Below are 15,800 nucleotides of genomic sequence, written 5' to 3' on the forward strand. Positions count from 1 at the left end.
AGTCGTTGAGGCAAGCGGGCGTAGATTTTTTGGGTACAGGGATGATGGTGGACTTCTTCAGACAGGTGGGGATGACGGCCTGTTCCAAGGACAGGTTGAAGATGTCAGTGAATACCGGGGCCAGTTGGTCGGCACAGACTTTTAGGACGCGGGTGGTCTAGAGGTAAAGAGACAGGGTGGTCTAGAGGTAAAGAGACAGGGTGGTCTAGAGGTAAAGAGACAGGATGGTCTAGAGGTAAAGAGACAGGATGGTCTAGAGCAGTGGTCACCAACCCGTCGATCTTGATCGATCTGGTCGATCTTTGGGACTGTCCCTGTAGATCTTTCAATGAAAATTAAAAATTAAAAATTAAAAAAAAACATTTTTTTTTTTTTTTTTTAGATCTTACCCTGAGAGTCCACATTACAGTTCTACCTTTGTTTTGATGTGAAAAGTGATGCTGCACTTAGCACTGACTGAGAAAGTACACATACAGTTCTACTTTTGTTTTGATGTGAAAATGATGCTGCACTTAGCACTGACTGCACTTAGCACTGACTGAGAAAGTACACATTACAGTTCTACTTTTGTATTGATGTGAAAAGTGATGCTGCACTTAGCACTGACTGAGAAAGTACACATTACAGTTCTACTTTATAAAATGCTAATTGTAAATATGTTTGTCAATGTTAATAATATGAGAAAGTCCACATTACAGTTCTACTTTTGTTCTGATGTGAAAAGTGATGCTGCACTTAACACTGACTGCACTTAGCACTGACTGAGAAAGTACACATTACAGTTCTACTTTATAAAATGCTAATTGTAAATATGTTTGTCAATGTTAATAATATGAGAAAGTCCACATTACAGTTCTACTTTTGTTTTGATGTGAAAAGTGATGCTGCATAAGATGACTGCACTTAGCACTGACTGAGAAAGTACATAATAGTTCTACTTTGACATTTTAATGTTGGACCAAAGCATTGCATGTAATTAGAATACAGGCAAATAAAAGTAATTTAGTTTAAAGTACAATCTTGGCTGTCTTTTTCTCTCAACGCTTCAATAGGTAGATCTTGCCTTCACCAAAAAAAAAAAAGTGATCTTGGGCTTAAAAAGGTTGGTGACCACTGCTTTAGACCATATTTTAGTATGAATATGTGAATGAAAAAGTATATCGTTGCTACACCCTGAACAATGGATATAGGACATTGAATGGGCCATAATAATGGCAATTTAGCAATAGAATTTAAAAAGTTATAGCCCTGCAAAGAAGGGGAACTTCTCCATAGACAAATAGAGCTGGCTAGGGATGGTAAATTATGAATTTAACCCATGGCGATCAAAGTGTTAAATAGCTCTACTGTACATTCCAACAGCCATCACTGAGTGTCTGGTCAGTAACATGGGTCTCCCAGTCCCTCCACTCTGCAGTAAACAGCCATCACTGATATAGTGTCTGGTCAGTAACATGAGTCTCCCAGTCCCTCCGCTCTGCAGTAAACAGCCATCACTGATATAGAGTGTCTGGTCAGTAACATGGGTCTCCCAGTCCCTCCGCTCTGCAGTAAACACTAAATAAATGTTCTGGTATCCCTTCCCACTTTATCCAATCAGGAGAGAGAACCCTAGATATTTGTAAATTAGACGGTTGGATAGCTACCTAAGCTTTGTGACATACTGTGCTGTTATATCATATTCACTGTTTGCAAACCTTATGCAACGCTAGCGACCATAATGCCTGCTACTAGCGTAACATTAATACTTGTCAACAGCTAGAAAGATATTCAGATTCACAGGTGTTAATGTTGAAAACGCATGGAAACATTAATAAATGCTCCTTATTTTTGTTTTATCTTTGGCTGACGGCCATGGTATAAGCGGTGCAATTCCCTTTGAGCCCACATTAACATATTTTAATGGTTTCGGTGGAGGCGACCGTCTCCACCTCGTCCATTAAAATATGTTGATGTACAGATCGTCTGGCATTATCCCTTACTTGAGAATGTCCTAAAACTGCCACTATACCCCCGTTTGTCTGTTTGTCTCTGAGCAAGATGGCTCAATCCAATATGATATCTCAAAGATGTCGTGTCAAACTGGATTGCCATCAAATTTGCGGTGAACATTCATGACCACTAGAGGAAGAAACCTCTTGAAGCAGAAAAGTCTTACTTTTGAACGATTTGTTGGATTTGCAACAATTTGACAAATATCCTACTATATCAAGGATTTGTGTGATTTGGCCTCATGGTGGCGCTATTTTTTTTTATCTACTTTTTCTCCCCCTTTTTTCTGTATTGTTCTCCCATCCCAATTTAGTCGTTATGCCAATTCCCTTCCCTCCCTTCCGGGTTGTTGCGTGCATTTGCCCCCCACTTGCCCGTCTAGGGAGGGTTGATACTCCGATACATGTGGAGTCAGCCAGCCGCTTCTTTTCACCTGACAGCGAGGACTCTCACTGAGGGAGCGTAACACGTGGGAGGATCACACTACCTCCCCCAGTTCCCTTCCTCGCTGAGCAGGCGCCCCGACCGACCAGTAGGAGTCGCTGTTTACAACGACCAGGATACACATCCCACCGGCTTCCCACCCGCTAACACTGCCAATTGTGTTAGTATGGATGACCGACCATGCCGGAGGTACCGCTGACAGCTGGATTCGATACCAGTGTATCTGCGGTGGTAGGCAGACGCTTAGTCCGCTGTGCTACCCAGCCGCCTGGTGGCGCTATTCACACAACTAAATACACAAAACATATCTAACTGATGGTATATACAGTTAGCCGTTAGTTCTCCAGCCGTTAGTTCTCCAGCAGTTAGTTCTGTAGCAGTTAGTTCTGTAGCAGTTAGTTCTGTAGCAGTTAGTTCTCCAGCAGTTAGTTCTGTAGCAGTTAGTTCTGTAGCAGTTAGTTCTGTAGCAGTTAGTAGCAGTTAGTTCTGCAGCAGTTAGTTCTGTAGCAGTTAGTTCTGTAGCAGTTAGTTCTGTAGCAGTTAGTTCTGTAGCAGTTAGTTCTCCAGCAGTTAGTTCTGTAGCAGTTAGTTCTGTAGCAGTTAGTTCTGCAGCAGTTAGTTCTGTAGCAATTAGTTCTGTAGCAGTTAGTTCTGTAGCAGTTAGTTCTGTAGCAGTTAGTTCTCCAGCAGTTAGTTCTGTAGCAGTTAGTTCTCCAGCAGTTAGTTCTGCAGCAGTTAGTTCTGTAGCGTTCTCCAGCAGTTAGTTCTGTAGCAGTTAGTTCTGTAGCAGTTAGTTCTGTAGCAGTTAGTTCTCCAGCAGTTAGTTCTGTAGCAGTTAGTTCTGTAGCAGTTAGTTCTGTAGCAGTTAGTTCTCCAGCAGTTAGTTCTGTAGCAGTTAGTTCTGTAGCAGTTAGTTCTGTAGCAGTTAGTTCTGAAGCAGTTAGTTCTGTAGCAGTTAGTTCTCCAGCAGTTAGTTCTGTAGCAGTTAGTTCTGTAGCAGTTAGTTCTGTAGCAGTTCTATGACGTTAATGGATTGCTCAGCACCTGTTCTGCACTGTACTTCACTTTGTGCATGAGCACTGAATAAAAAATTCCACCATGTACCTTTACCTCCCAACATCCGTCTGACCACACCCCCTTCCGCTTACCTTCATAAGCAGGTGTGTGGCCACCTACTCGCCTCCTTCTTCACTTTCACCACAAGGAAGTGCCTTCGGTAGATCCCCACTTGACGAGGTTGTTAGTAGAAGAAAGTTGGAAAACATCATATCTTTATTTTCTCTCTCACTATTTTCGAGAAAATACAGCAATATTGTCTTCGTTACTGGAGTGTCTGGGTCATTCCGACCTTCAAAGTTTTTTTCGTATTAGGAGCTCACGCCGCTGACATGCTTCCCAACTACAATCCTCCTTGCTGCGGCTGGATGGGGTAAGACCCTCCAGCAACACAGCTGGACTGTAGGACGCACCGACTGTTGTGAGAAGCGGTGGTTTCCAGGTTGGGTATGTACTGTTTTGCTTGCGAGCTCTGGTTGTTGTTGATGCTATGGGGGTTACCTAACAATTTACGAAACGCCGACCCCAGGCTAGGGTCCTCTGCTCGGCTTAAAACGGCGGTCGGAGGATCTTGGCCTGACGCCCATGATGGCTAATCTAGTGGCCCGCGCTAGGTTCTGGTGATCCCAGGATTCTAGAGCGGATGCTTCTCTGTCCCGTGTAGGCCCCATCTTTCATATACAAATGAAAGTTTACCCTAACGAGGAAATGTGGGCATAAGATCTTCTTTATCGGAAGTTCCATGCTCAAAGGGCCCTGTGTGTGTCTGGATCACCGTTGACAACTGTGTTCTGACATTTCTTTTTCTTTTCCCTGTTAGGGAAGGGATTGGGACAGCGGCCTGTCTGAAGTGTGGCTTGTTATGTCATTGTATGCAGTTCAGGTGATGGCTGGTTAGCTTGCGTGCTAGTTGTGGAGCTACTGTGTAGCCAGTCAGCTGTTAGCTGCGCAGCTGTTAGCTGCGGCGTTAGCTTGCTGTGTTTACCAGGCTGGTATACGTTAGCTTGTTGCTATCAGCCGATCGGCTGTTAGCTTAATGCTACACTGTTGAACGTTCTGTGACTATAACATGCCTTAAACACTCTGACTACGACGTCATCTTTGACAGAGGATGTTAGTCGTACCTACCGGGAGCCCGGCCGGCGAGGACTGCGTCAACATGGAGGACCGTAGCGGCTGGGTGGCGCAGCGACGCTGCCCTTGTCGTCGACACAGGAATGCTGTGTTTACCGTCGGTGCCCCGTTAGCCAGACTGCAGTTGGCTTGGCCTGCGCTCACGGTAGGAAGGTCCCGACCAGACCTTAAACACGTCTTCTTCCTTCCCTTCTAAATGTTTTGTAATAACGATGTTTTCCAAAACGGGTGTTGCTGCAATACATTTAGGATACGACGCGTGTTGTGTGTGAATTGTCTTGTTACTGGTATAGCTTCTCCATACAAATCGGGTTGTTGTTTACATGTGTAAAAATTATCTGGTTAGTTGTGTTGAACATCATGTGTGTTCATGTACCGTGAACTCACAACTAAGGGGGTTAATTAACCTATAAAGCTATGCTTAGTGACATATGAGTGAAGAATGAATTATTTTCTCAGCCTGTAATGACAATGAACAGTGTGTTCACATATTAACAGGTTTACCTGTTCAACTGGGCCGTATCAAGGGTAAGGTAGGAGGGGTGTTCCCCCCGGTTCCCTGGGGCTTCCCCACTCTCCTCTCAGACATGTTGTTTACAATATATTGTGTCACTGTGTTGTGGGGATACGATGTAACCCTTAGCTTAGTTACTGGGGTTGTGCTAAACCGCTTGAGAAACTATATTTTCCTAAAGAAATGATTGTTTGGTCGCTTTTCGTGTGTGCTTAGCAAGGCCTGTGGCCGATACTAATCGAGGATTCTGTATTCTCTCGTTATGAAAAACGGCGTTCCTCTGTAGCAAAAGTGTACTTGCCATTTTTTGTTGTGATAAAGGGTTGTGTGTGTCTTGTGATCTACAACTGGGTTAGGTTGGCCACAGAAGCACATGTGTAAGTCTGGTACCGGGGCTCTTAAGGGGGCCCTCTCTATTCTGTGTTTTTTCCTTAGTAAAAATCAGATAGCAGGTTAGCACATGAGCTGTGTGAAGCTGTTAGACACTTCATGTAGCTGACTATGACTGTCATGCTTTTTTTTTTTTTTTTTTTTGTCATTACATCGTATCATGGGTGTGGGGTCGTAAAGGGGTGAACTGGTATTCCTTTCCTCCCCTTTTGATGGGCAGGGGTTAAAACCTCCTGTCCTTCAAGGTTCTTGTCACGTTGCTGTTCGGCACGTTACAGGGTAAGAGGGGGGGGGGGGGGAGGGAGTTTCCTGGTCCCACGCCCTGGAAGATTGGGCGTGTGCACCGCAGAAATTCCCCCGCCATAGAGTACGTCACTGTGCGCGTCTCTGTTGGTAAGACTTCCGTGAGTTGTGCAGGTCCATATGATGGATCTGTTTCAGGGAGTGGTCAGGGCTCCTCCTCACGAAGCTCCTACTCGGGCCTTCTGTGAGTTAGGACTCTCCTTCCCTGTGAGGGAGCCTCCTCAGAGTTCAGAGCCTCCTCCTCAGATTGTCAAGGTGAGTAGAACTTCAAAAAGGAGTCCTGCTCTATTGTGTGTGTATTCGATTCAATTCGATTATTGAGTGTGTATTGGTTCAGTGCCTCCTCCTCGGAGAGCCCTAACCCTAATTTACATAGCTCAATGTTGCAATATATTCTTTTCAATCTATACAGCTCGCGTGGGAAGTCTCTCTGGGGATTTCCGTCTCCTCCCTATGGGAGGGTGGTGGGATGTAAAAATGTAAAAAGAAAATTACCCTCAGCTGTGTCACGAGGGATTCATGTCAGTCTGTGTTCTTTCTTTTTTGAATAAAAAGAGGAAGGTACATGAAGCACGATGGCTCCGTGTCGTTCTCCCAGGCAACTTGGAGGAACAATGTTTGGTGTCTTGTTAGACTATCCATTGATGTGTTTGGGTCTCATCTGGGTGGCGCCCTCTTTTCATGTTTTAGATCGACACGCATACTTATCCCCTCTTCTGGAGTGGGCATGTCGGCGTGGTTAGGGCATGGGACTGGTTCTGGTCACGCTGGTCCAGGTCAGTTAACCCGTTGTCCGCCGGGGATGCAGATCTGCTGTTCTGGTACCCTGAGGGACTTGGGTTTTTTCAGGGGGAAAAAATGCTGGGTCGGCCCGGGGTGTCACAAGGTTAGGCGTTATAGAGACCCTTGTTGGGTACTTTGTACCTGGCACTATCATGGGGGTTGGTTCTCCTTTTCTTCGCTCCTCTCTCACGCATGGCGAAGAGAGGGCTGTTGGGGTGGTCTTCTGGACCTCCTCTGGTAACCCTGTGTACTTCCCGAGCCGCCGGGGCCGGTCCGAAGTAAAGTTTCGTTGATACCGTAGGCCTGGGATAACCCTTTTTTGAAAACTGAAACACTTGTACTGCGGTATAGCCAGTGTATGCCCGCAGGTGTGTTTTGGAGTTTTTTCTTGAGGGGTTATAGGAACAACCACCATCGGTACCAAGAGGGTGGTTGATTCCCTGGTGTGTTGGAGCAGTGTCAACTCCCGGGTTACCCGGTTGAGTGTGCCCCTGCACGTTCATGACTTCTGCCAATCATGTCAGCCTTCTCTGCCTCGACCCCTCTGGGTTTTTTTTTTTTAATGGAGGCTTTGTCATGCAACAACGCCAGCATACGCCCCTTCCGCCAGGAGGGCTGTTTTCAGCTGACTCCTTTGGCGCCTGTCTCATCCGCAGTGCTCCAGGCTCAGGTTACAGCCTGTTGCCTGGTTTCCCCGGTGCGCTACCTGCTTCCGTTGGTTAACCTTTTTGTGTGCTTACGGCCATGCTGTCTGCCTGTTCTGCAGGGTCAGTGTGCCAGGCGGTGTGCTATTGGGGGGAAAGGGCCCGCTCTTGGAGGGGCCTTATCCGAATACACTGGCGATGTGGGGGGCGGTGTCACTAAGTGACCACCTGGTGGGGTCTTGATGCCTGGCGTCATTGACCTCTCCGGGCCCCCGTTTTCCAGGAGGTCCAGTCCCTTCAGTGGGTCTGGGTCTTCCTTCGCGCTCCGCTGCTACGGCCTTGCCACGGGGTTGGGTTTGCTCTTAAACCCCGTGATTTATGGGGGCAGTAACGAGGTTGTTCCTTCCGTTCCTTCCGTTCGTTCCCGGGTGGCATGCGTGTTGTGCGTGTGTGTAGTTGTGGGGTCAAGCCACGGTCTGCTCACCCTGTGCATTGAGTTGCTTGAGTGCCTCTTCGCACGGTCGGATCCGTCGCCCTCCCGTGAACCTCCAATAGGGGGGGTATCCTCCATTAGGGAGGGTCGGGGGGGCTCGGTCCTCCCCGGTCTGATGGTTGTGGGGGGCCTCAGCGGGGTACATTTGTCGGGCTATGGCTCCCGCTCAGCCCCTGTTGCAGAACAGGTGCTGAGCAATCCATTAACGTCATAGAACGAAGGGTTATGTATATAACCCAGTTCTATGAGTTAAATTGTGCGCTCAGCACCTGGACGCCGCTGCAGCCCTTGATCTCACCTTGTGGTGAAAGTTTGGGAAGGAGGCGAGTAGGTGGCCACACACCTGCTTATGAAGGTAAGCGGAAGGGGGTGTGGTCAGACGGATGTTGGGAGGTAAAGGTACATGGTGGAATTTTTTATTCAGTGCTCATGCACGAAGTGAAGTACAGTGCAGAACAGGTGCTGAGCGCATCATTTAACTCATAGAACTGGGTTATATACATAACCCTTCGTTAGTTCTGTAGCAGTTAGTTCTGTAGCAGTTAGTTCTGTAGCAGTTAGTTCTGCAGCAGTTAGTTCTGCAGCAGTTAGTTCTGTAGCAGTTAGTTTGTAGCAGTTAGTTCTGTAGCAGTTAGTTCTGCAGCAGTTAGTTCTGTAGCAGTTAATTCTGTAGCAGTTAGTTCTGCAGCAGTTAGTTCTGTAGCAGTTAGTTCTGTAGCAGTTAGTTCTGTAGCAGTTAGTTCTGTAGCAGTTAGTTCTGCAGCAGTTAGTTCTGCAGCAGTTAGTTCTGTAGCAGTTAGTTCTGTAGCAGTTAGTTCTGCAGCAGTTAGTTCTGCAGCAGTTAGTTCTGTAGCAGTTAGTTCTGCAGCAGTTAGTTCTGCAGCAGTTAGTTCTGTTGCAGTTAGTTCTGTAGCAGTTAGTTATGCAGCAGTTAGTTCTGTAGCAGTTAGTTCTGTAGCAGTTAGTTCTGTAGCAGTTAGTTCTGTAGCAGTTAGTTCTGTAGCAGTTAGTTATGTAGCAGTTAGTTCTCCAGCAGTTAGTTCTGTAGCAGTTAGTTCTGTAGCAGTTAGTTCTGTAGCAGTTAGTTCTGTAGCAGTTAGTTCTCCAGCAGTTAGTTCTGTAGCAGTTAGTTCTGTAGCAGTTAGTTCTGCATCAGTTAGTTCTGCATCAGTTAGTTCTGTAGCAGTTAGTTCTCCAGCAGTTAGTTCTGTAGCAGTTAGTTCTGTAGCAGTTAGTTCTGTAGCAGTTAGTTCTGTAGCAGTTAGTTCTGTAGCAGTTAGTTCTGCAGCAGTTAGTTCTGTAGCAGTTAGTTCTGTAGCAGTTAGTTCTGTAGCAGTTAGTTCTGTAGCAGTTAGTTCTCCAGCAGTTAGTTCTGTAGCAGTTAGTTCTGTAGCAGTTAGTTCTGCAGCAGTTACTTCTGTAGCAGTTAGTTCTGTAGCAGTTAGTTCTGCAGCAGTTAGTTCTGTAGCAGTTAGTTCTCCAGCAGTTAGTTCTGCAGCAGTTAGTTCCTGCAGCAGTTACTTCCTGTAGCAGTTACTTCCTGTAGCAGTTACTTCCTGCAGCACTTAGTTCCTGCAGCAGTTACTTCCTGTAGCAGTTACTTCCTGTAGCAGTTACTTCCTGCAGCACTTAGTTCCTGCAGCAGTTAGTTCCTGCAGCAGTTAGTTCCTGTAGCAGTTACTTCCTGCAGCAGTTACTTCCTGCAGCAGTTACTTCCTGTAGCAGTTACTTCCTGCAGCACTTAGTTCCTGCAGCAGTTAGTTCCTGCAGCAGTTACTTCCTGTAACAGTTACTTCCTGTAGCAGTTACTTCCTGCAGCACTTAGTTCCTGCAGCAGTTACTTCCTGCAGCAGTTACTTCCTGCAGCAGTCTTCCTGCAGCAGTTACTTCCTGCAGCAGTCCAGGCCCACGGTTGTGGAGCCTGATGGCCGCCGGCTGAGGACCGAGGAGGGCAGTGAAGCCGGTTGGGGGGGATTCTAGTTGAATCCTATAATCCATAGTTATCTTTAGCATTTTAAGAACTGAACATTCTAATGATGTAAACTAAAGGACCACTGGCCATTTGAAGGCTACCATATAGAACTCTTTGAAGAAGGAAAAACACACACCTGAAAGGGTTCACCCTCGATGCAAGATGCAATTATCTGTTGTGAGATGCATATTATTATTATCGTCGTTATTATTTCATTATTTTTTCTTTGCACCAGCAGGAGTTGGAGATCAGTGGGGAATAGAACACGGTTCCTCCCACAGACACAAACCCTGTGAACCTCCTCTGCTCCCCCCTCTCTCTACTCTAATTGGCAGCGTCAGGTCGTGAGCTGGGTATCTGCTTCACCGTCCTCACACACATGAGCACGTTTACACCAGAGCCGGAGACAGAGCCAGAGACAGAGCCGTGCGCAGAGAACATACAGGAGATCCCCTCTCTCTTCCTCTACACAGGGCTTGGAATAACAGCGGTGGATGCAGACCAGCACGGCGACTTCAGACGTTGATCCTAGCATAAATTAATAGGGTTTATTATACATTGATTACGGGCGGAGAACCGCATGTTGTGGAAAGGCGGTCTTGCCGTGCGGTGGTGCAAAGGTCCTTTGTTGTCTTTTTTTTTTTGTAAACTTAAATTTTTTAAACATTTATAGACAAACAACACGACATATACAATAACCTCAACAACACTATTAAACAGACATAAATAATAAAGAAAAAATTGAATACCCAAAAGACGAAAAATTAAAAAAACTGACTTAAGCAAATAAAAAACATAAAACAGTTGTCATACCTTAAACAAAAATAAAATTAGAAAACATTAAGTGTGTGACATGGGTTCAGAGACCCTCTTTGAACCTCTTTCCTCCTTTACCATTCGCCCTCTTGTGGTGTATTTGGTTCTTCCTCTGTGATGTCGTTTTCGTTCCCCTTGTAATCCTCCCACTTTCCCCATCTTTCTCCAAATTTCTCTTCCTGTAACCTCAGCATGTGTGTTATCCTCTCCATATCATGTATCTCTTCCACTATTCCTACCCATTGTGCTATTGTCGGTGGGTCTTCCTTGTACCACAGTCTCGTTATTGCTTTTCTGGCCGCTATCAACATTATCTTTATTAAATATTTGTCCCCCCCTTGTATTCCCTTGTGTGTCAGGTCTCCTAAGTAAAGCACCAGTCCTGTTTGTGGTAACCCGTATCCTAATATACTGATCATTGCCTCCCCTATCTCCTCCCAATACCCCTTCAGCTTCTGACATCCCCAGAATATGTGCGTGTGATTTGCCCCCTCCTTCCCACACATCCTCCAGCATGCTCTTTGTGTTGGTGCATATTTTCCCTTCAGCTCTGGGGTTATAAAGAATCTGATTATGTTTTTCCATCCAAACTCTTTCCATATCCTCGATCCTGTTGTTGAATGTTGCACCTCGCATATGTTCCCCCATTCCTTCCCTGTTATTTCTATCTCTAGCTCTCTCTCCCATTTCTCCCTTATGTAATCGGTCGTGTGTCCCTTGCTGTTCATTATAGCCCGGTATATTGCTGATATTACTCTTCCTTGCCCCCCTTCGTATGCCCATACTATCATCTTTATTATTCCATTCTGTTCTTCGTCTTTGGCCCCCCTTATTTCTTTGTTGTAGTAGTCTCTAACCTGTAGATATCTGAAGTGGTCCCTGTTTTCTAGTCCAAATTTCTCCTTTAATTTTTGTAGTGTCTGCATTTCCCCCTTCTCTATCATTTTGCATATCGCTGTTGCCCCCCCCCCCCCCCCCCCCCGTCTCCCACCTTCTGAATCCATGGTCTAACCTCCCTGGTTTGAATCTCTTGTCATGTGCTACCCATCTCAGAACCCCTGACTGCTTCTCCAATTTGTGTGTTTTTACTACTCTATATGGTCAAGGTGCATTTGGTGATTGGATCTAATAGTCCCTCTTTTTCTTTAAATAGTTCCCTATCTCCCACCAGAGCTTGTACCTTGTATCCCTCCCCTTCTTTTTCAATGTCTTTCCATCTTGCCTCATATCTGTCGTTACACCAGCACGTCACTGCTCTCAGTTGTGCTGCATAGTAATAATCTTGTAGGCTGGGTACTGCCATCCCTCCCTCTTCCTTTGGTAGTTGTAGTGTTTTATATCTGACCCGTGGTCTTCTCCCCGCCCATATGAACCTCGATATCAGTCTGTCCCACTCCCTGAATTGATTCTGTGGTATTTGTATCGGTAGTGACTGGAATAGGTACAGTAACCTTGATAGTATGTTCATTTTAATGACCTCTATTCTTGAATTGAAGTCCAAGGGCATTACTGTCCATCTCTCTAAGTCTCTCTTGATGTTCTGATTTATCTGTGTATAGTTCGCCTCAAACAGTTTCTCCACCCCTCTCGTGATGTTCACCCCTAAGTATTTAATCTTGTCCATGTCCCATCTTATCCCGTACTGTTCCCTAATTTCCGTCGTTGGGGTATAGTTCCATGCTAAGGTCTGTGTCTTTGTCACGTTTAGTTTGTATCCTGAGTAGTGGCCATATTCCTTCAGTAGATCCATCAGTGCCGGGAAGCTCATGTATACTATCACGTCGTCCGCAAATAGGCCTAGTTTATATTCCGTTCCCTTTATCCTTACTCCCTTAATGTCCTCGGTCTGTCTGATCAGTTGTGCCAGTGGTTCTATGAAAACGGCGAAGAGCGTCGGTGAGAGACAACATCCCTGTCTGGTAGCCCTCTCTAATCTGATTCTATCCGTCAAGCTGCCATTCACCTTAACCCTCGCTGTCGGTTCTTGATATAGCGCCTTGATCATCTTCATCGCCCTCCCGTTCAGTCCGAACCTCATCAATGTTTTATATAAAAATGTCCAGCTCACACTGTCGAATGCTTTTTCTGCATCTAGGCTAATCAGTACCGCGCTACCACCTTGTTTTTGTATCTCCTCTACTATGTGTAATGTCTTTCTCACGTTGTCCTGTGTCTGTCTCCCTTTAATAAATCCAGTTTGATCTTCATCTATAATGTCTGGCATAAACGTCTCAAATCTTTTTGATATTATCGATGTATACATCTTGTAATCCACGTTGAGTATGGACACAGGTCTGAAACTACTACATAATTCTCTATCCTTCCCTTCCTTCGGTATCGTGGTGATTATGGCTACCCAAAAAATCTACGCCCGCTTGCCTCAACGACTACCGCCCTGTAGCCCTCACCTCCATAGCCATGAAGTGCTTTGAGAAGCTAGTGAAGGGCTACATCTGTTCCTCCCTCCCCATCAACCTGGACCCCCTGCAATTTGCATATTACCCCAACAGGTCCACGGAGGACGCCATAGCCCATGTGCTGCACACAGCAGCATCACACCTGGACAAGAGGCAGGGGAACTATGTGAGAATGCTGTTCATCGACTACAGCTCAGCATTCAATACCATAGTCCCCTCCAAACTCATAGCCAAGCTCAGGGACCTGGGCTTGAACTATGACCTCTGCCAGTGGGTCCTGGACTTCCTGACGGGCAGACCCCAGGTGGTAAGAGCAGGCAACTGCACCTCCTCATCCATCACGCTCAACATAGGGGCCCCCCAGGGCTGTGTTCTGAGCCCCCTCCTCTACTCCCTGTACACACATGACTGCGTGGCACAGCGGAACAACAACACAATCATCAAATTTGCTGATGACACAGTAGTGGTGGGCCTGATCTCTGCCAACGACGAGAGGGCCTACCTGGAAGAGGTAGAGAATCTGTCACAGTGGTGTCAGGAGAACTGCCTCTCCCTGAACGTCAGCAAAACAAAAGAGATGATTGTGGACTTCAGGAGGTCGGGGGGTCAAGGACTACAGCCCCCTCAGCATCGACGGGGCACCGGTTGAGAGAGTGAACAGTTTCAAGTACCTCGGAGCCCACATATCCGAGGACTTGACATGGACCACACACATTGACAGTGTTGTGAAGAAGGCACGACAACGCCTCTACTTCCTCAGGCGCCTAAGGAAGTTCCAAGTCAGTCAGAAGATCCTTAGGAACTTCTACTCATGTACAATAGAGAGCATCCTGACTGGCAACATCACCTCCTGGTTTGGGAATAGCACTGCACAAGACCGTAGCAGACTACAAAGAGTGACACGTTCAGCCGAACGCACAATTGGAGGGGGGCTTCCCACCCTCCAGAACATTTACAACAAGCGGTGCAGGGGGAAGGCTAAGAGAATTATTAAGGACTCGAGCCACCCGAACAACTGCCTCTTTGAACTGCTGCGGTCAGGCAAGCGATACCGGAGTCTTAAGGCGAGCACAGAAAGACTCAGAAGAAGCTTCTATCCCCAGGCCATCAGGCTGCTAAACGAACAATAAACACTATGCAACAACCATCAAATGCACACAGCACACACACCCACACGCACACACTCACTTAAACCACACAAACACACTTTATATTTATTGATAAAGGATTTGCACTACAACTCGTACACCCACTGTAAATTGTACCTAAATTGCACCTCATCCCATTTCTGCCTTGCACTATATAGTATTGTATTAGTACACTGCACAGTATTGTATATTATATGGTAACTCAGTTACGTCTATTCTGCATCGAACATTGTACATATGTCTATACTGAACACTGTGACCTAATTTTTTTTTTTTTTTACTTCTAATTTACATGCTATACTATGTTATTTTATTTCATACTTATCTTGTCTTGCACAGTCTCTGGAGCGTAACAGTAAGAAGCATTTTGTATAAAAGTATTCTGTACTTCTGTATGACAACTATTAAAGAAACTTGAACTTGAAACTCCTTCCACGAGGGGGGCATTTTTCCCTCTTCCATCGTGTGTCTGAACGCCGCCCCTAACATGGGTGCTAATTCCGTTCTAAATGTCTTGTAGAATTCCGATGGGAATCCGTCGCTCCCCGGAGACTTGTTGTTTTTAGCTCTACTAATTGCCTCTTCCAGTTCTCGTTCCGTAATTATTTTATTTAATTCTTCATTCTGTTCTTTCCCTATCGATGGTAACTCTAGCTTCTCCAGATATGCTTCTATTTCCTCTTCTCCCGCTGCTTTTGGCTGTGTGTATAGTTTCTCATAGTATTCTCTAAATGTCCTCTCTATTTCAGCTGGGTCTCTCAATATTTCATTAGTCTTTATATCCCTTATTGTGTGTATCGTGTTCAACTTCTGTTGCGTCCTAATTCTCCTAGCCAACAATCTGGTCGCTTTTGGTCCCCCTTCATAGTACGTTTGTTTCATGAACCTCGCTTTCTTTTCTATTTCCGTCAATAATTCCCTATTTATCCTGGCCTTTACTTCTTTGATTTCTCCGAGCGTTTCCTGTTCTTTTGATATCTGGTGTCTCCCCTCTAGCTTCTTCAGCTTCCTTCAGATTGTGATATGTCTCCGTTCTGGCCTTCTTCAGCATTGCTGTCTTCTCCATCAATTTCCCCCTTATCACCACCTTCAGTGTGTCCCATAGAATGTTCGGATCTACCGCCCCGTTGTCATTTTCTTCCTTATACCTGGCTATCTCCTCCTTGATCTGACTCACCACCCCCTTGTTATTTAATATTCCTACATTTAGTCTCCAGATCGTGTTCCTCCGTCTCCCTTCTAGATCTACTGTCAGATATATGGCACTGTGATCCGATATGTCCGCTACTCCTATTCTGCTCTCCCGTACCCTGTAACTGTCCCCCGTCGTCATCAAAAAGTAGTCTATTCTCGCATATGTCACGTGCGGGTGTGAGTAATGTGTGTATTCCCTGTCCATGGCGTGCATCCCCCTCCAAACATCTGTAATTCCCATTTCCGTCATCTGAATATTCATATATCTACTGATTGGTGCCCGTCCTTTTCTAGTACTCGTGGTGTCTACAGTAGGTCGTGATTCAGTACTACATTAAAATCTCCCGCGCATATCAATATCCCTTCTAGTTCCATCACTATCATATCAAAAATGGTCTCATATAAATCCCTCTCACTCTCTGGGGGTGCATAAACATTCACTAACGTAATCATTTGACCCTCCATTTTTCCCTTCACCAGAACAAACCTTCCCTCCTTGT

General features: G+C 45.8%; 1 protein-coding gene across 1 annotated transcript in view; it reads right to left on the bottom strand.

The window, feature by feature from the left end:
- Positions 1-9,574: 9,574 nt before the first annotated feature.
- Positions 9,575-15,800, bottom strand: part of pde11a (phosphodiesterase 11a) — a gene marked incomplete at both ends in the record, with an annotated part of 580,355 nt that continues 574,129 nt past the window's right edge. Inside the window, one exon of the mRNA XM_084314342.1 lies at positions 9,575-9,688. Within this exon, the coding sequence (XP_084170468.1) occupies positions 9,575-9,688 (114 nt within the window). The remainder of the gene's footprint in view (positions 9,689-15,800) is intronic.

This window comes from Notolepis coatsorum (assembly GCF_963971535.1).
Source record: "Notolepis coatsorum genome assembly, chromosome: 5".
Lineage (NCBI taxonomy): Eukaryota > Metazoa > Chordata > Actinopteri > Aulopiformes > Paralepididae > Notolepis > Notolepis coatsorum.